This window comes from Aquarana catesbeiana, linkage group LG11 (genome assembly GCF_042186555.1).
Source record: "Aquarana catesbeiana isolate 2022-GZ linkage group LG11, ASM4218655v1, whole genome shotgun sequence".
NCBI classification, from domain to species: Eukaryota; Metazoa; Chordata; class Amphibia; order Anura; family Ranidae; genus Aquarana; species Aquarana catesbeiana.
This window is the reverse complement of record NC_133334.1, coordinates 1,396,223-1,417,300: the sequence shown is the minus strand read 5'-3', so window position 1 is coordinate 1,417,300 and position 21,078 is coordinate 1,396,223. Positions and strand designations below refer to the sequence as shown.

At 44.7% G+C, this 21,078-nt stretch overlaps 1 protein-coding gene across 2 annotated transcripts in view; it reads right to left on the bottom strand.

Moving 5' to 3' along the window:
• ABCC8 (ATP binding cassette subfamily C member 8) overlaps positions 1-21,078 on the bottom strand; it is a 261,472-nt gene that overhangs the window by 89,633 nt on the left and 150,761 nt on the right. For both annotated transcript variants that reach the window (XM_073603932.1, XM_073603931.1), the window contains exons 9-14: positions 16,017-16,151; positions 14,615-14,777; positions 14,035-14,075; positions 13,795-13,940; positions 3,797-3,902; positions 3,577-3,687 (exon numbers count right to left, since the gene is read on the bottom strand). In XM_073603932.1, coding sequence (XP_073460033.1) covers positions 3,577-3,687; positions 3,797-3,902; positions 13,795-13,940; positions 14,035-14,075; positions 14,615-14,777; positions 16,017-16,151 — 702 coding nt within the window. The remainder of the gene's footprint in view (positions 1-3,576; positions 3,688-3,796; positions 3,903-13,794; positions 13,941-14,034; positions 14,076-14,614; positions 14,778-16,016; positions 16,152-21,078) is intronic.

The window sequence follows — 21,078 nt, the reverse complement described above, 5'->3', positions numbered from 1 at the left end:
TCCATGCTGATTACTGCTAATGATATCGTTCTCATTACTAAAATCTTGTATATAGTCCCTTATCATCCCCTCCAAGAGTTTACATACTATTGATGTTAGGCTAACTGGTCTGTAATTCCCAGGGATGTTTTTTGGGCCCTTTTTAAATATTGGTGCTACATTGGCTTTTCTCCAATCAGCTGGAACCATTCCAGTCAATAGACTGTCTGTAAAAATTAGGAACAACGGTCTGGCAATCACCTGACTGAGTTCCCTAAGTACCCTCAGATGCAAGCCATCTGGTCCCGGTGATTTATTAATGTTAAGTTTCTCAAGTCTAATTTTAATTCCGTCCTCTGTTAACCATGTAGGTGCTTCCTGTGTTGTGTCATGAGGATAAACACTGCAGTTTTGGTTACTGAAGCCCCCTGATTCACTCGTGAATACTGAGGAGAAGAATAAATTCAATACCTTTGCCATCTCCCCATCCTTTGTAACCAGATGTCCTTCCTCATTCTTTATGGGGCCAATATGGTCTGTCCTCCCTTTTTTACTGTTTACATACTTAAAGAATTTCTTGGGATTTTTTTTGCTCTCCTCCGCTATGTGTCTTTCATGTTCTATCTTAGCCATCCTAATTGCACCCTTACATTTCTTATTGCATTCTTTATAAAGTCTGAATGCTGAGGATGATCCCTCAACCTTGTATTTTTTGAAGGCCTTCTCCTTTGCTTTTATATGCATTTTTACATTGGAGTTAAGCCATCCAGGATGTTTGTTCGCTCTTTTAAATTTATTACCCAATGGGATACATTGGCTAATGCCCTTATTTAATATGCTCTTAAAGCAAACCCATCTCTCCTCCGTATTCTTTGTTCCTAATATTTTATCCCAATTTATGCCTTTTAGCAAGGTTTGTAGTTTAGGGAAGTTGGCTCTTTTGAAATTCAGTGTCTTTGTGTTCCCTTCATGTCTCCTATTTGTGTGATTTATACTGAAACTAATTGACCTGTGATCGCTGTTACCTAAATTGCCCCGTATTTCCACATCTGTTATCAGGTCTGTATTGTTGGTAATCAGTAGATCTAGTAATGTTTTATTTCTAGTTGGTGCGTCTACCATCTGACCCATAAAATTGTCCTGCAAGACACTAAGGAACTGGCGAGCCTTAGATGAATGCGCGGTTCCCTCCGCCCAGTCTATGTCTGGATAATTAAAATCCCCCATTATGATAACACTTCCCATCCTTGCTGCTAATCCAATTTGTGATAGGAGATCCGTCTCCACTTCCTCCCTCAGGTTAGGGGGCCTATAGCATACTCCCAGTATTATTTTCCCCTTAGCTTCATCCCTTTGGAGCTCTACCCATAAAGATTCCACCTCCTCCCTAGCCCCCTCAGTGATGTCATCTCTCACATTCACTTGTACATTATTCTTGATATATAGGCATACCCCTCCCCCTTTTTTACCCTCTCTATCCTTGCGGTATAGGGTATACCCTTGAATGTTTGCCAGCCAATCATGAGAGCTGTTGAACCAGGTCTCTGAAATTCCCACAAAATCCAAATCCTCCTTGTACAACAGTATCTCTAGTTCACCCATCTTGTCCGCCATGCTCCTGGCATTGGTGAACATGCCACATAGTTTAGACCGGTCGCATATTGTCCTCGTATTGGGTGTTTCAAGATTGCAACTTGGACTTGCTACTATACTCACCTTGTGTTTTTGTGCTTTGGTTAACCTACCACTAATGCCCCCAATACTACCCTCTGGAATATCTTCCGCGCTGGCTATCACTGCCTCTGGACCCTCCCCCCCATCGTCTAGTTTAAAAACCCCTCTAACTTTTGGCCATCTTCATTCCCAGCAGATCTGCACCCTCCTCATTTAGGTGCAGTCCGTCCCTTCTATAGTACCGGTTACCGACTGAGAAGTCGGCCCAGTCCTCCAGGAACCCAAACCCCTCCTTACTACACCAGCTCTTCAGCCACTTGTTTACTTCCCTAATCTCCCTCTGCCTCTCTGGTGTGGCTCGATGTACCGGTAGTATTCCTGAGAACACTACCTTGGAGGTCCTTTTCCTCAATTTTGCTCCCCAGTCCCTAAAATTGTTCTTTAGGACACTCCATCTGCCTCTGACTTTGTCATTGGTGCCAACGTGCACCATGACAGCCGGGTCTTCCCCAGCCCCTCCCAGTAATCTGTCCACAAGATCCGTGATGTGCCGAACCCGAGCGCCCGGTAGACAACATACTGTTCAGGGATTCAGGTCTTGGTTACAGATTGCCCTCTCTGTCCTTCTAAGAATTGAGTCCCCTACCACCAGAATCTGTCTTTCCTTTCCCTTTGCTGCCCCCCCACTCTCACTGGAGGAGTTCTTCCCCTGGCAGCTAGGAGAGTCCCTCATCTCCAGCAGTGCTGGTCCCTGACTGGTTTCACCAATGTCACTCAATGGAGCGTACTTATTGGGATGCTCCAGTCCTGGATCGGCCTCCCTGGCACTTCCCCCTCTACCCCTCCTGACTGTCACCCATCTACTCTTTGCTAGTGCCTGCGCCTCTTTGTCTCCACCCGCCTCTGTGCTGGCCCCTGCCGGCACCTGCCGTGTACATTCCTGGCTCACCTTTAGTATGGAGGGACTTCTCAGTGCTGACAGTTGCTTCCCCAGATTCAGAACCTGGGCTTCCAGGGAAACAATGTGCTTACATTTTGCACAGCAGTATTCGCCCTCGATCGGATGATCAAGGAACGCATACATGCGGCAAGATGTACAAAGAGTCGCCTCTCCACACCCGCCGGGCATCGTACCTATTAAATTTAGTGAGGATTTGGGGATTTTACCCTGTCCAAATTACCTAACAACTAGCTTCCTGGCACTAATACTCAAGACAATACACAGGTACACGACAAGACAATACACAGGTACACAATACACAAGTACTAACGATCCACACACACTACTCAGACAACACTCAGATACTCACACTACACAGGTACTATGACCCCTGTTATAACCTCCTGTTTTAAACTCTTGTTTTTAACTCCCACTTAATCCAGCTCCACTTACACCAAGCTCCACAGCTTCAAACTGAGCACGCTCAGACTGAGTCCTACAACAAGTTAAATAGGCACCTGGGCACCTGTGAGCAATTAACCACACCCCTTAATTGATAGACTGATGAAAAAGAAAAAAAAAAGCTATTTAAAAAGTGACAGCAAAAGGCAAATTAAAAACTAAAAGGAAAAGTCCCCAAAATGCAACCCAGCAAACACCAATAGACAGCAGCAATACACACACCAACAGACAGCAGCAATACACACACCAATAGACAGCAGCAATACACACACCAACAGACAGCAGCAAACACCAACAGACAGCAAGACTTGTATACTCTAACACTTGTTTTTAACTCCCACTTAATCCAGCTCCACTTACACCAAGCTCCACCGCTTCAAACTGAGCACCAGTTTATGAATTGGGAGGATCTCCAGTACCTGCTGTGTGTGGTGGGAAGAGGTGGATAGTGATGGAGGAATGGGAGGTGGGGGAGGGGGGTTAATATTGAGTGTCACACAGTGGGGGCCCCTCGGTGTCACCTTTATAAGGAACTCGTTCCCCTCCGTGGTGTTAGCGCCTCTTCTCTGCTGGAAGTTGAACGCGCTCCAGTCTTCTCTGATTGGACGTTTACGGTTTACGACTTTGAGTGGCTGCGTCGGAGCGAGGAGACAGAGAGACGGTGAGTGCGGCACCCCGGGGGGAGGGGCGTGTGAGGTGACAACTAGTACTGGGAGTGACAACGCCACCGACAACACTTACCACCGCCTGGTACTTGTTCTGTGATCCCACCTTCCGGCACGGCAAACATTTATCCGTCTCCTCGCCGATCTCCTCGCTGGAGAAAAACTCGCTGAGCTTCTGGACGCTGCGAGGAGGGAAGACGACAAAAAGCGATCAATTATTACTAATAACCTGATCGAAAAATACAACAATCAATCAATTATTACTAATAACCTGATCGAGAAATATGACAAAATCAATCAATTATTACTAATAACCTGATCGAGAAATATGACAAAATCAATCAATTATTACTAATAACCTGATTGAGAAATACAACAATCAATCAATTATTACTAATAACCTGATCGAGAAATACGACAAAATCAATCAATTATTACTAATAACCTGATCGGGAAATACAACAATCAATTATTACTAATAACCTGATTGAAAAATACAACAATCAATCAATTATTACTAATAACCTGATCGAGAAATACGACAAAAATCAATCAATTATTACTAATAACCTGATCGAGAAATACAACAATCAATTATTACTAATAACCTGATCGAGAAATATGACAGAAATCGATCAATTATCACTGATAATGAGATTCTGAGAGTATAAAAAACTTGCTGACTGCGCAATTCTATATAAATCTCCCGCCATCGGCCAATAGAAGTGTGTAATTTGTCTCCGCCCACCATCATTACATGGAAGATATTTCTGGATTCTTATTGGTCGGGAGGAAACGCATATTGGCGGTGAGTTCCTGCCTCTCGCACACGATTGGTGTGAATAGAGGACGGCACACACTGTACAATGGAAGTTGGATTTTCTCTGTCAGATTCGGATTGGATGATATGTGAGGGACGCACAGGAGATGTGACGGTTCTGTACGTTCGTCCATAGGACAGATCGCGGCGCTCACGGTGGAGAATTGGTGAAGCTTCCCGCGCTATTCCTAAAGGGAGATTCCACTTAGGGGGAGGGGAACTCCATATTAATGCTCATTGGGGGAGGGGTACTACATATTAATGATCATGGGGGAGGGGTACTACATATTAATGATCATTGGGGGAGGGGTACTACATATTAATGATCATGGGGGAGGGGTACTACATATTAATGATCATTGGGGGAGGGGTACTACATATTAATGATCATGGGGGAGGGGTACTACATATTAATGATCATTGGGGGAGGGGTACTACATATTAATGATCATTGGGGGAGGGGTACTACATATTAATGATCATGGGGGAGGGGTACTACATATTAATGATCATTGGGGAGGGGAGGGGTCCTCTATATTAATGATCAAGGGGGAGGGGCCCATGGTGTTGTAATGCTGATATAGGTGTGATGATGGGGTGGGGGAGGGGTTACACAATCATCTATCTGTACTCCTCCTGTCTGTTTTGAACCCTCAGCAGCCCACATGAGAAATACCCCCGATATTCGCGGTGTCCCGGGATGCAGCATGGGGGGTTAAGCGCTCCCCTCCCCCCCATAGACGGCCATCGCCTGTCTCAGACATTCCCGCCATCTTGGAGAAGGAAGGTGGGGAAATATTTGGTGGTGAATTTCTCCCCTCTATGGACCATCTTCTCCTCCAGTGGTGGCTCCGCCCCCTCCCCTCCCCCCCATCCCAATTCTTCTGTCACATTGTAAAAAACTTCAGAATAAATTGTTGAATTTTTCCTGGTATTACAGACGATGTAGAATTGCCCGGCGGGTCGTATATTGGATGTGCCACATGGACATTCTACATATAATTTGGCTGCTCAATAGCGCCCCCTGGATTCCTGGCCACTGTGCTGTGTCTTGGCCTAGGGCAGCACATTGCGGGGGGGGGGGGGGCATTTACATATATATAGGGAAGTCTTATGATAGGATCCCCTATAGGGAAGTCTTATGATAGGATCCCCTATAGGGAAGTCTTATTTTAGGATCCCCTATAGGTAAGTCTTATGATAGGATCCCCTATAGGGAAGTCTTATGATAGGATCCCCTATAGGGAAGTCTTATGATAGGATCCCCTATAGGGAAGTCTTATGATAGGATCCCCTATAGGGAAGTCTTATGATAGGATCCCCTATAGGGAAGTGTTATGATAGGATCCCCTATAGGGAAGTCTTATTATAGGATCCCCTATACGGAAGTCTTATTATAGGATCCCCTATAGGGAAGTCTTATTATAAGATCGCCTATGGGGAAGTCTTATTATAGGATCCCCTATAGGGAAGTCTTATGATAGGATCACCTATAGGGAAGCCTTATTATAGGATCACCTATAGGGAAGCCTTATTATAGGATCACTTATAGGGAACCCTTATTATAGGATCACCTATAGGGAAGTCTTATTTATAGGATCACCTATAGGGAAGTCTTATTATAGGATCACCTACAGGGAAGTCTTATTATAGGATCCCCTATAGGGAAGTCTTATTATAGGATCCCCTATAGGGAAGTCTTATTATAGGATCCCCTATAGGGAAGTCTTATTATAGGATCCCCTATAGGGAAGTCTTATTATAAGATCACCCATAGGGAAGTCTTATGATAGGATCCCCTATAGGGAAGTCTTATGATAGGATCCCCTATAGGGAAGTCTTATGATAGGATCCCCTATAGGGAAGTCTTATGATAGGATCCTCTATAGGGAAGTTTTATGATAGGATCCCCTATAGGGAAGTCTTATGATAGGATCCCCTATAGGGAAGTCTTATGATAGGATCACCTATAGGGAAGTCTTATTATAGGATCCCCTATAGGTAAGTCTTATGATAGAATCACCTATAGTGAAGTCTTATTATAGGATCCCCTATAGGGAAGTCTTATGATAGGATCCCCTATAGGGAAGTCTTATGATAGGATCCCCTATAGGGAAGTCTTATGATAGGATCCCCTATAGGGAAGTCTTATGATAGGATCCCCTATAGGAAAGTCTTATGATAGGATCCCCTATAGGGAAGTGTTATGATAGGATCCCCTATAGGGAAGTCTTATTATAGGATCCCCTATACGGAAGTCTTATTATAGGATCCCCTATAGGGAAGTCTTATTATAAGATCGCCTATGGGGAAGTCTTATTATAGGATCCCCTATAGGGAAGTCTTATGATAGGATCACCTATAGGGAAGCCTTATTATAGGATCACCTATAGGGAAGCCTTATTATAGGATCACTTATAGGGAACCCTTATTATAGGATCACCTATAGGGAAGTCTTATTTATAGGATCACCTATAGGGAAGTCTTATTATAGGATCACCTACAGGGAAGTCTTATTATAGGATCCCCTATAGGGAAGTCTTATTATAGGATCACCTATAGGGAAGCCTTATTATAGGATCACCTATAGGGAAGCCTTATTATAGGATCACTTATAGGGAACCCTTATTATAGGATCACCTATAGGGAAGTCTTATTATAGGATCACCTATAGGGAAGTCTTATGATAGGATCCCCTATAGGGAAGTCTTATGATAGGATCCCCTATAGGGAAGTCTTATGATAGGATCCTCTATAGGGAAGTTTTATGATAGGATCCCCTATAGGGAAGTCTTATGATAGGATCCCCTATAGGGAAGTCTTATGATTGGATCACCTATAGGGAAGTCTTATTATAGGATCCCCTATAGGGAAGTCTTATGATAGGATCCCCTATAGGGAAGTCTTATGATAGGATCCCCTATAGGGAAGTCTTATTATAGGATCCCCTATAGGGAAGTCTTATGATAGGATCCCCTATAGGGAAGTCTTATGATAGGATCCCCTATAGGGAAGTCTTATTATAGGATCCCCTATAGGGAAGTCTTATTATAAGATCGCCTATAGGGAAGTCTTCTTATAGGATCCCATATAGGGAAGTCTTATTATAAGATCACCTATAGGGAAGTCTTATTATAGGATCACCTATAGGGAAGTCTTATGATAGGATCACCTATAGGGAAGTCTTATTTTAGGATCCCCTATAGGTAAGTCTTATGATAGAATCACCTATAGGGAAGTCTTGTTATAGGATCCCCTATAGGGAAGTCTTATGATAGGATCCCCTATAGGGAAGTCTTATGATAGGATCCCCTATAGGGAAGTCTTATGATAGGATCCTCTATAGGGAAGTTTTATGATAGGATCCCCTATAGGGAAGTCTTATGATAGGATCCCCTATAGGGAAGTCTTATGATTGGATCACCTATAGGGAAGTCTTATTATAGGATCCCCTATAGGGAAGTCTTATGATAGGATCCCCTATAGGGAAGTCTTATGATAGGATCCCCTATAGGGAAGTCTTATTATAGGATCCCCTATAGGGAAGTCTTATTATAAGATCGCCTATAGGGAAGTCTTCTTATAGGATCCCATATAGGGAAGTCTTATTATAAGATCACCTATAGGGAAGTCTTATTATAGGATCACCTATAGGGAAGTCTTATGATAGGATCACCTATAGGGAAGTCTTATTATAGGATTCCCTATAGGTAAGTCTTATGATAGGATCCCCTATAGGGAAGTCTTATGATAGGATCCCCTATAGGGAAGTCTTATTATAGGATCCCCTATAGGGAAGTCTTATGATAGGATCCCCTATAGGGAAGTCTTATGATAGGATCCCCTATAGGGAAGTCTTATTATAGGATCCCCTATAGGGAAGTCTTATTATAAGATCGCCTATAGGGAAGTCTTCTTATAGGATCCCATATAGGGAAGTCTTATTATAAGATCACCTATAGGGAAGTCTTATTATAGGATCACCTATAGGGAAGTCTTATGATAGGATCACCTATAGGGAAGTCTTATTTTAGGATCCCCTATAGGTAAGTCTTATGATAGAATCACCTATAGGGAAGTCTTGTTATAGGATCCCCTATAGGGAAGTCTTATGATAGGATCCCCTATAGGGAAGTCTTATGATAGGATCCCCTATAGGGAAGTCTTATGATAGGATCCTCTATAGGGAAGTTTTATGATAGGATCCCCTATAGGGAAGTCTTATGATAGGATCCCCTATAGGGAAGTCTTATGATTGGATCACCTATAGGGAAGTCTTATTATAGGATCCCCTATAGGGAAGTCTTATGATAGGATCCCCTATAGGGAAGTCTTATGATAGGATCCCCTATAGGGAAGTCTTATTATAGGATCCCCTATAGGGAAGTCTTATTATAAGATCGCCTATAGGGAAGTCTTCTTATAGGATCCCATATAGGGAAGTCTTATTATAAGATCACCTATAGGGAAGTCTTATTATAGGATCACCTATAGGGAAGTCTTATGATAGGATCACCTATAGGGAAGTCTTATTATAGGATTCCCTATAGGTAAGTCTTATGATAGGATCCCCTATAGGGAAGTCTTATTATAGGATCCCCTATGGAAGTCTTATTATAAGATCCCCTATAGGGAAGTCTTATTATAGGATCCCCTATAGGGAAGTCTTATGATAGGATCCCCTATAGGGAAGTTTTATGATAGGATCCCCTATAGGGAAGTCTTATGATTGGATCACCTATAGGGAAGTCTTATTATAGGATCCCCTATAGGGAAGTCTTATGATAGGATCCCCTATAGGGAAGTCTTATTATAGGATCCCCTATAGGGAAGTCTTATGATAGGATCCCCTATAGGGAAGTCTTATTATAGGATCACCTATAGGGAAGTCTTATTATAAGATCGCCTATAGGGAAGTCTTATTATAGGATCCCATATAGGGAAGTCTTATTATAAGATCACCTATAGGGAAGTCTTATTATAGGATCACCTATAGGGAAGTCTTATTATAGGATCACCTATAGGGAAGTCTTATTATAGGATCACCTATAGGGAAGTCTTATGATAGGATCCCCTATAGGGAAGTCTTATGATAGGATCCCCTATAGGGAAGTCTTATGATAGAATCACCTATAGTGAAGTCTTATTATAGGATCCCCTATAGGGAAGTCTTATTATAAGATCACCTATAGGGAAGCCTTATTATAGGATCACCTATAGGGAAGCCTTATTATAGGATCACCTATAGGGAAGCCTTATTATAGGATCACCTATAGGGAAGTCTTATTTATGGGATCACCTATAGGGAAGTCTTATTTTAGGATCCCCTATAGGTAAGTCTTATGATAGAATCACCTATAGGGAAGTCTTATTATAGGATCCCCTATAGGGAAGTTTTATGATAGGATCCCCTATAGGGAAGTCTTAGGATTGGATCACCTATAGGGAAGTCTTATTATAGGATCCCCTATAGGGAAGTCTTATTATAGGATCCCCTATAGGGGAGTCTTATTATAAGATCGCCTATAGGGAAGTCTTATTATAGGATCCCATATAGGAAAGTCTTATTATAAGATCACCTATAGGGAAGTCTTATGATAGGATCACCTATAGGGAAGTCTTATTATAGGATCCCCTATAGGGAAGTCTTATGATAGGATCCCCTATAGGGAAGTCTTATTATAGGATCCCCTATGGAAGTCTTATTATAAGATCCCCTATAGGGAAGTCTTATTATAGGATCCCCTATAGGGAAGTCTTATTATAGGATCCCCTATAGGGTAAAAGTCTTTAATCTCCCATTGTAGGTTATTTTTCCCCTTTCTTTTATTGTTACTATTTGCATAAATAAAATAAAAATGACAAAGAAATACTATTTGTATAATAAATGATCACATGATTCGATTGGGCCGATCACATCTTACAGATCATATCTCCATAGTGAATGGACCGGTGCCGGTCCAGTACGCGGTGTGATGTCAGCGATTCTGCGCTGTATATTTTGTGAAATGATCGCATGATACGATTGGGCCAATTACATCTTATGAATAATATTTCTATGATGAGAGGTTTTATGTCAGCGATCCTGCACTGCATAGCTGTATATTGTGTAAAACGATCGGCGTCTCTCCAGCGGAATCTAATTTCCAATCTGCTGGATAATTGTCAGACTTCTCCGGCCTCCGTGACACATAATCCTGGATAAATCCAATTATATCCTTAACTGCGGCACTTCATCAGCGGGGAGCCATTATCTGGTAATAGAGATGCCGGAGATTCATTGCTGCCAGATGGAATTACAGAGAGAAGACGCACCGCGTGTGCGGAGCTCCAACACTGTCATTCCAGACAGAGCACCAACTAGAGGAGAAATAGGACATTGCAGGATCATCTGCACCAATCACAGTGCTCCCTCACAGGAGACCACAAAACCTCATAACCATGGAGATCAGAAAGTCACAAACCTCCAGCAGGTCCATAGGAGGCACAAGAAACCCTCAGGGGGGGCAAATGTGGACAAATGTACTAGTGGGAGGGGCTTAAGGTGCCCTAGTGGGGACACTGTGGAACTGCACTCACTAATGCTTGAATCTTAGGCGGGAGCGGCGCTGATGGGAAATCAACATTAAGGCGGGACTCCGGACTTTAGAAGCGAGCAGCAACTTGCACAGTGAACTCCTTGTAATCTGTGGTCAAACTTCTCACACTGTTGGCACTAATGCCCTTCAGAGAACACTTCTACCCCGAGTGGGTAACATTCCTGAGCCGGTGCCACTGCAGAGCTTGTACCGGTCTCCATCAACACGGCAGTCCCATCACCTCACTCCCAGTGACAATGTCCCGAATATTATGATAGGACACAGGAAACGTGGTCCCTCGGTGCTCTGTACCACGGATCCCATTTTTTTAGGAGTCAGTCACTAGTTAAGAAGCCAAGCATAACACCCCTTCACTACCAGAGAAACCATCACCTCTGCAATGTCACCCCTTTCCTGGCTGGTTGGCTGCATGAGCAAGTGACACAAATATGGTTGTCCTTAGCAATATCACCTCCTCTGGACAGCATTTCAGCTCATTAAACTCTATATTGTATCTTCTCTAATCTCTCCAGTCCCCTGTCATGATCCCTGTTCTTTGATGCGCCGTGCATGCACCTCTTTAGAGACTTCAGACCGGGAAATTCAGATGATCAATGAAGATCTGTTACTGAGGTAGTTGCAGGTAACAAGTAACAGTTCGCAAGGATATCTTTCACTCACGTTCCTGTACAAAACTCTCTAGTGCCCCATTAAGGTGTCATACCTTAGGCAGATGGCAAAGTCCATAAAAGCAATCCTTTCAAAGCAAGTGTCCATTTAGGCAATAAATCCACAGAAGGAAGTAAACCCGTAAAGTCCACGATCTGGTGGTAATCCACAAAAGGCAGTCCATATAGATCCACAGGCTCCAGACCCCACTGGGAACCTTGCTCATGGAAGCACCTGCCCGAGGGGAGAAAAACTCCTCCCTCACCCCACAAATCATATTCCTATGATGTCATTAGTAATTATTTATTGGAAGAAGATACTCTGGATTCTTTCACATACTGATTTCATCATTACTCCTCCACGAGACAGACACAACATTTCTTCATCTACTTTCTCTTTGCTAAGGTCAGGGAAAGGAGGTCAGATATATGAGATGAGGTCAGAGGTGGGAGATGAGGTCAGAGGTGGGAGATGAGGTCAGAGGTGGGTGATGAGGTCAGAGGTGGGAGAAGAGGTCAGAGGTGGGTGATGAGGTCAGAGGTGGGAGATGAGAGAAGAGGTCAGATGTAGGATATGAGGCCAGAGGTGGGAGATGAGGTCAGAGGTGGGAGATGAGGTCAGAGGTGGGTGATGAGGTCAGAGGTGGGAGATGAGGTCAGAGGTGGGTGATGAGGTCAGAGGTGGGAGAAGAGGTCAGAGGTGGGTGATGAGGTCAGAGGTGGGAGATGAGAGAAGAGGTCAGATGTAGGATATGAGGCCAGAGGTGGGAGATGAGAGAAGAGGTGGGTGATGAGGTCAGAGGTGGGAGATGAGAGAAGAGGTCAGATGTAGGATATGAGGTCAGGGGTGGGAGATGAGGTCAGATGTAGGATATGAGGTCAGGGTGGGAGATGAGGTCGGATATAGGATATGAGGTCAGAGGTGGGTGATGAGGTCAGAGGTGGGAGATGAAGTCAGATGTAGGATATGAGGTCAGAGGTGGGTGATGAGGTCAGAGGTGGGAGATGAGGTCAGAGGTCAGAGATGAAGTCAGATGTAGGATATGAGGTTAGAGGTGGGAGATGAGATCTGAGGCCGGAGATGAGGTCAGGGGTGGGAGATCAGGTCAGATGTAGGATATGAGGCCAGAGGTGGGAGATGAAGTCAGATGTAGGAGATGAGGTCAGGGGTGGGAGATGAGATCTGAGGCCGGAGATGAGGTCAGGGGTGGGAGATAAGGTCAGATATAGGATATGAGGTCAGAGGTAGGAGATGAAGTCAGATGTAGGAGATGAGGTCAGGGGTGGGAGATGAGATCTGAGGCCGGAGATGAGGTCAGGGGTGGGAGATAAGGTCAGATATAGGATATGAGGTCAGAGGTAGGAGATGAAGTCAGATGTAGGAGATGAGGTCAGGGGTGGGAGATGAGATCTGAGGCCGGAGATGAGGTCAGGAGTGGGAGATCAGGTCAGATGTAGGATATGAGGTCAGAGGTGGGAGATGAGATCTGAGGCCGGAGATGAGGTCAGGGGTGGGAGATAAGGTCAGATATAGGATATGAGGTCAGAGGTAGGAGATGAGGTCAGAGGTCGGAGATGAGGTCAGGGGTGGGAGATGAGGTCAGAGGTAGGAGATGAGGTCAGAGGTCAGAGATGAAGTCAGATGTAGGATATGAGGTCAGAGGTGGGAGATGAGATCTGAGGCCGGAGATGAGGTCAGGGGTGGGAGATCAGGTCAGATGTAGGATATGAGGCCAGAGGTGGGAGATGAAGTCAGATGTAGGAGATGAGGTCAGGGGTGGGAGATGAGATCTGAGGCCGGAGATGAGGTCAGGGGTGGGAGATAAGGTCAGATATAGGATATGAGGTCAGAGGTAGGAGATGAGGTCAGAGGTCGGAGATGAGGTCAGGGGTGGGAGATGAGGTCAGAGGTAGGAGATGAGGTCAGAGGTCAGAGATGAGGTCAGATATAGGATATGAGGTCAGAGGTAGGAGATGAGGTCGGAGATGATCACTGAAGCGCTCTTACCTGACCAAAGCTTTCACAGTGGACCTGACCACACTGGACAGCAGGAATAGCGGAGTGACCAGAATGTGGAAGAGGGAGAGGGAGGCAAAGGCCACGGCCGGAGAGAAGGCGTCTTTGGTCAGGAAGTGAACGTGGACCACAAATGTCTTCACACATGGAGAGAGAGAAGAGGAGAAGTGTCTGTCATTGGGTGGAGGGAGAGGAGTGCAGAGGATTCTGAGAAGCAATGACAAGACTTACGATGAGCACAGCGGCGATGGGAATGGCGGCATTCATAAATACTGTGAGAGAAGGAGAAGAGAGGGTTAGGAGGTCACATTACACACAGACATTGGACAAGCTTCAATTGTGGCCTGATCACACTGCCTGGGTGAATGATGCACACATGGCACAAGGTGATATTCCAGAGATTGGGGTTCCCATAGTGCCTGGTGTGTATAAAACCCCAAACATGGAGCATTAATTACCCCGGGGTGTCATATATGGTGAAGAGCCTGTATTCCAGGACATACCCCGGGCTCTTCCAATGTTTATAATAGCCAGTTACAAACCGACACCGGTGACTGGACTCCTATGAGATACTCCCCAGGAGATGGCAGTAATACAGCGCCCCCTGGTGGCTCCATCACTGTGAAATGTTTATGTGATGCAAGTGATGTGAGCGGCAGAGGTGGAAACCATAGAGGGGATATCATACAGAAAAATCATACAGAAAGGGGGTTGGGAAGGTAGTAAGGGCGGGGTATTATCAGATGAGGGTGGAGATAAGACATGGCGGGTGTATAGAGGTCCCGGGGTGAGACCACTTGGAGGAACATACTGGACACTGAGGTGTACAAGGCGAACGCCTTCAGGCTGGTCAGCTCCTTCTGCCGCGTCTCCTCCACACTGCCATGGAAGATGTGTTCCCACGAATACAACTTCAGCAGTTTGATCCCCCGCAACATCTCATTCGTCTTCTTCAGACGCTCGTTAGAATTCTCCTACCACCAGGAAATAGAAATGTACAAAATGAACAATACTCCGGGGGGTTCAATACACACATAAAGAATATAACGTCAGATAAAATACACACACACACATATATATATACTGTATCCCCGGTTATAATACACATACATATATATAACTCCCTGAGGCCCCTCCCCTTGTGTGCTCAGATTCTTTGTTCCCCTCCACTTCTTTGTCCAGACTTCCTGGTGGCCCCTCCCCTATATGTTTAGACTCCCTGGAGGCTCCTCCCCTTAGAATTATAATAGGATGTTACAAGTTCCTATGTGTTGATGTTGGGGTTGCAGCCCTGATGAAGGTCTTGCAGCACCTGAAACGTGTTGTTATTGAACCAATGTTGTAATTAAAGCTCTTGGTCGTTCACATGTTTGGCGCTGTCACTGGACTTTATAGATGTGAATCTTCAGTTCTGGGCCCCTTGTTTGAGGGACACCCCATTTTTGTTGAGCCATTGTGCCTCATTACACTCTGACTGATCTTTGATAATACAAATCCTGCGACTCATCTCTGCCAGTCCACACACAACACCAGTCAATGGACAGCATGCGGACTCACCAGAGGGCTGACTCACCTGAGGCCTGACTCACCAGAGGGCTGACTCACCTGAGGCCTGACTCACCTGAGGCCTGACTCACCAGAGGGCTGACTCACAAGAGGGCTGACTCACCAGAGGGCTGACTCACAAGAGGGCTGACTCACCAGAGGGCTGACTCACCAGAGGGCTGACTCACCAAAGGGCTGACTCACCAAAGGGCTGACTCACAAGAGGGCTGACTCACCAGAGGGCTGACTCACAAGAGGGCTGACTCACCAGAGGGCTGACTCACCTGAGGCCTGACTCACCAGAGGGCTGACTCACCTGAGGCCTGACTCACCAGAGGGCTGACTCACAAGAGGGCTGACACACCAGAGGGCTGACTCACAAGAGGGCTGACTCACCAGAGGGCTGACTCACCAGAGGGCTGACTCACAAGAGGGCTGACTCACCAGAGGGCTGACTCACAAGAGGGCTGACTCACCAGAGGCCTGACTCACCTGAGGCCTGACTCACCAGAGGGCTGACTCACCAGAGGGCTGACTCACAAAAGGGCTGACTCACAAGAGGGCTGACTCACCTGAGGCCTGACTCACCAAAGGGCTGACTCACAAGAGGGCTGACTCACAAGAGGGCTGACTCACCAGATTGCTGACTCACAAGAGGGCTGACTCACCAGAGTGCTGCGCTGGGCCTGAGACAACTTTGTGGCTACAAAATATTGGACCGGCGCCAGGACTATGATGACTGCGGCTCCAATTAAGGCACTGATCCCCAGGATGTAATAGAGGAGAATGATCCCCACTATGATCTGCGGAAAGATGAGACCACCATGATACAATGTTACTGGCATCACCCCTCCCCCACCATCACCATGATACAATGTAACACACATCACCCCTCCATCACTATGACATAACACAATGTAACATACAGTGAGTAAAATAACAATCATCTCCCCAGCAGATGGTGTAAGTTTTGCCCCCTTACATAGAAATGAAGGGTCTATAATTTTTATCATAGGTGTATTTTATATGATAGAGACAGAATATCAACCAAAAATCCAGAAAAATCACACAATACAAATGTTATAAATGGAGTTGCAGTTCAGTGAGTAAAATAAGTATTTGATCCTCAAGCAAAACATGACTTAGTAGTTGGTGGAGAAACCCTTGTTGGTGATCACAGAGGTCAGACATTTCTTGTAGGTGGTGATCAGGTTTGCACACATCTCAGGGATTTTGGTCCACTCTTCTCTACAGATCTTCTCTAAATACTCAAGGTTTCTTGGCAACTCGAAGTTTCAGCTCCTCCATACATTTTCTATAGGATTAAGGTCTGGAGACTGGATAGGCCACTCCATGACCTTAATGTGCTTCTTCTGGAGCCCCTCCTTTGTTGCCTTGGCGGTATGTTTTGGGTCATTGTCATGCTGGAAGACCCATCCATGACCCATCTTCAGTGTTCTGGATGAGGGAAGAAGGTTCTCCTCCAAGATTTTACAATACATGGCCCCGTCCTTTGGCCCCTCAATGCGGCAAAGTCGGCCTGAACCTTTATCAGAGAAACCGCCCAAAGCATCATGTTTCCACCTGCGTGTGTGACTGTAGGGATGATGTGTGACTGTAGGGATGATGTGTGACTGTAGGGATGGCGTGTGACTGTAGGGATGGTGACTGTAGGGATGATGTGTGACTGTAGGGATGATGTGACTGTAGGGATGGTGACTGTAGGGATGGTGTGTGACTGTAAGGATGATGTGTGACTGTAGGGATGGTGTGTGACTGTAAGGATGATGTGTGACTGTAGGGATGGTGTGTGACTGTAGGGATGATGTGTGACTGTAGGGATGGTGCGTGACTGTAAGGATGATGTGTGACTGTAGGGATGGTGTGTGACTGTAGGGATGGTGTGTGACTGTAGGGATGGTGTGTGACTGTACGGATGATGTGTGACTGTAGGGATGGTGTGTGACTGTAGGGATGATGTGTGACTGTAGGGATGATGTGACTGTAGGGATGGTGTTCTTAGGGTCATAGTCAGCATTTTTCTTCCTCCAAACACGGCGAGTCGAGTTAATGCCAAAGAGATGAATTTTGGTCTCATCTGACCACAGAACTTTCTCCCCCAATCCTTCTCTGAATCATTTAGATGTTGATTGGTAGACTTCAGACGTTCCTCTACATGTGTCTTCCTGAGGAGGAGGACCTTGCGGGGGCTGCAGGATTTCAATCCATGGTGGTGTATTGTGTTACCAATGGTTTGTTTGGTGACTGTGGTCCCAACTGCCTTGAGATCCTTCACAAGCTCCTCCTGTGTAGTTCTGGGCGGATCCCTCACTTTTCTCATGACCATCCTCACCCCATGAGGAGAAATCTTCCATGGAGCTCCAGACTGAGGACGATTGATGGTTATTTTGTATTTCTTCCATTTGCTAATAATCGCTCTCACAGTTGTCTCCTTCTCACCAAGCTTCTTGCTGATGGTCTTGTAGCCCATTCCAGCCTTGTGCAGGTCTACAATCTTCTCCCTGACGTCCTCTGACAGATCTTTGGTCTTCCCCATGATGGTGAGGATTGAATAGAAGAAAGAGATTCTGTGGACAGGTGTCTTTTATACACATAACGAGTTGTCGTTAGGAGAACCTTCTTACATTGACAGGACTAATCTGTGTACCACATGAGCACCTCCTGTAGTGTCTGTGTATACTCCATATATACCCCCCATATATACTATATACACTCTCTATATACTCCATATATACCCCCATATATACTATATACACTCTCTATATACTCCATATATTCCCCCCTTATATACTATATACACTCTCTATATACCCCCATATATACTATATACACTCTCTATATATACCCCCCATATATACTATATACACTCTCTCTATATACCCCCCATATATATACTATATACACTCTCTATAAACTCCATATATACCCCCATATATACACTCTCTATATACTCCATATATACCCCCCATATATACTATATACACTCTCTATATACTCCATATATACCCCCCATATATACGATATACACTCTCTATATACTCCATATATACCCCCATATATACTATATACACCCTCTATATACTCCATATATACTATATACACTCTCTATATACTCCATATATACCCCCCATATATACACTCTCTATATACTCCATATATACTATATACACTCTCTATATACTCCATATATATACCCCCATATATACTATATACACTCTCTATATACTCCATATATACTATATACACTCTCTATATACTCCATATATACTATATACACTCTCTATATAATCCATATATACCCCCCATATATACTATATACACTCTCTATATACTCCATATATATACCCTCATATATACTATATACACTCTCTATATACTCCATATATACCCCCCATATATACTATATACACTCTCTATATACACTCTCTATATACTCCATATATACTATATACACTCTCTATATACACTCTATATATACTCCATATATACTATATACACTCTCTATATACACTCTCTATATACTCCATATATACTATATACACTCTCTATATACACTCTATATATACTCCATATATACTATATACACTCTCTATATACTCCATATATACTATATACACTCTCTATATACTCCATATATACCCCCCATATATACTATATACACTCTCTATATACTCCATATATACTATATACACTCTCTATATACTCCATATATACCCCCCATATATACTATATACACTCTCTATATACTCCATATATACCCCCCATATATACTATATACACTCTCTATATACTCCATATACACTATATACACTCTCTATATACTCCATATATACTATATACACTCTCTATATACTCCATATATACTATATACACTCTCTATATACTCCATATATACTATATACACTCTCTATATACTCCATATATATACCACATGAGCACCTCCTGTATCCAGTCTGTGGGGGGCAGAATTATTGTTGGTTGGTTGGGGATCAAATACTAATTTTACTCCATTTATAACATTTGTATTGTGTTTTTTCTAGATTTTTGGTTGATATTCTGTCTCTATCACACAATGCCATAATTCAATATAACAAACATCGTCCCCTCCCCCATCACCATGATACAATGTAACACACACACACACCATCTCTCCCCTTTCCCCCCAATTTCAGGGCAGGTACACTCTGGTGGGGGGGGGGGGGGCGGCCATTTTTTTCTGGTGTCCTCGGTTTGGCTCTGGGTTCTCTGGATGAAAACTATTTCCACCCTCCAGCTCCAAGTCTGTAATGGAGGTAATGAGTGCCTTGTGATGTCATAAACTCCAATGTACTGATAGAGTGAGGAATGGAGCCTGACATGTTTCGCCCCCTGGGGGGGGGGGGGGGGTGGAGGGTTTGTCTCACTCCATTATGTGGATTATCTGCCTACAATGGAGGAGAGAAGTGAAGATGATGTTATGGATGTGATAGTCTGCCATGTGTAGAGGATTGCGGGAAATGATTCTCCATCAGATCACATTGCAGTCAGATCAATACAGTGATCAATAATATGGAAACATTTCCTGCTGAACAAAACCAGCCAATAAAATGTATTCATTTCTCTGTATGATTCCCAGAGGACGATCAATACTCTGTGTAATGGAATGTATGAATGATGTACGCTCCATCCTACTACATTTACAAGGCAGCGTCCTTCCCCACCCCCAAAAGGGTCAGTGAGAGCCAACAATCAGCTCACAAATGTCAGTAAATCCAATAAATGGCTCACAGGTGTCAGTAATAGCAACAATTGTACCACAAGTGTCAGTAAAGCCAATGATCAGCTGACAGGTGTCAGCAAAAACCAACGATTGGCTCACAAGTGTCACTAGAGCCAACAATCAGCCCACAAGTGTCAGTAAAGCCAATGCTTGTGTCCCAGGATTCAGTGAGAGACAACCATCATATCTCAAGCATCTGTGAGGGCCACACCTCCCCACCAGGCACAGCCCAGGAGGAAGAGAACAAAACCACACCTCCCCAGCAGGAAAAGCCTGGGAGGAGGAGAACAAAACCACACCTCCTCACCGGGAACATCCTGGGAGGAGTAGAACACAGCCACACCTCCTCACCAGGCACAGCCCAAGAACAAGAGAACACAGCCACACCTGCTCACCAGGAACAGCCCAGGAACAAGAGAACACAGCCACACCTCCTCACCAGGAACAGCCCAGGAACAAGAGAACACAGCCACACCTCCTCACCAGGAACAGCCCAGGAACAAGAGAACACAGCCACACCTCCCCCACCAGGAAAAGCCTGGAAGGAGGAGAACACAGCCACACCTCCTCACCAGGCACAGCCCAGGAACAAGAGAACACAGCCACACCTCCTCACCAGGCACAGCCCAGGAACAAGAGAACACAGCCACACCTCCCCACCAGGAAAAGTCTGGAAGGAGGAGAACACAGCCACACCTCCCCACCAGGAAAAATCTGGAAGGAGGAGAACACAGCCACACCTCCCCACCAGGAAAAGTCTGGAAGGAGGAGAACACAGCCACACCTCCTCACCAGTCATAGCCCAAGAGGTAGAGAAAACAGCCACACCTCCCCACAAGACACAGCCCAGGATGAAGAGAACACAGCCACACCTCCCCACCAGGCACAGCCCAGGAGGAAAAGAACACAGCCATTCCTTCCCACCAGGAACAGTACAGGAGGAAGAGAAC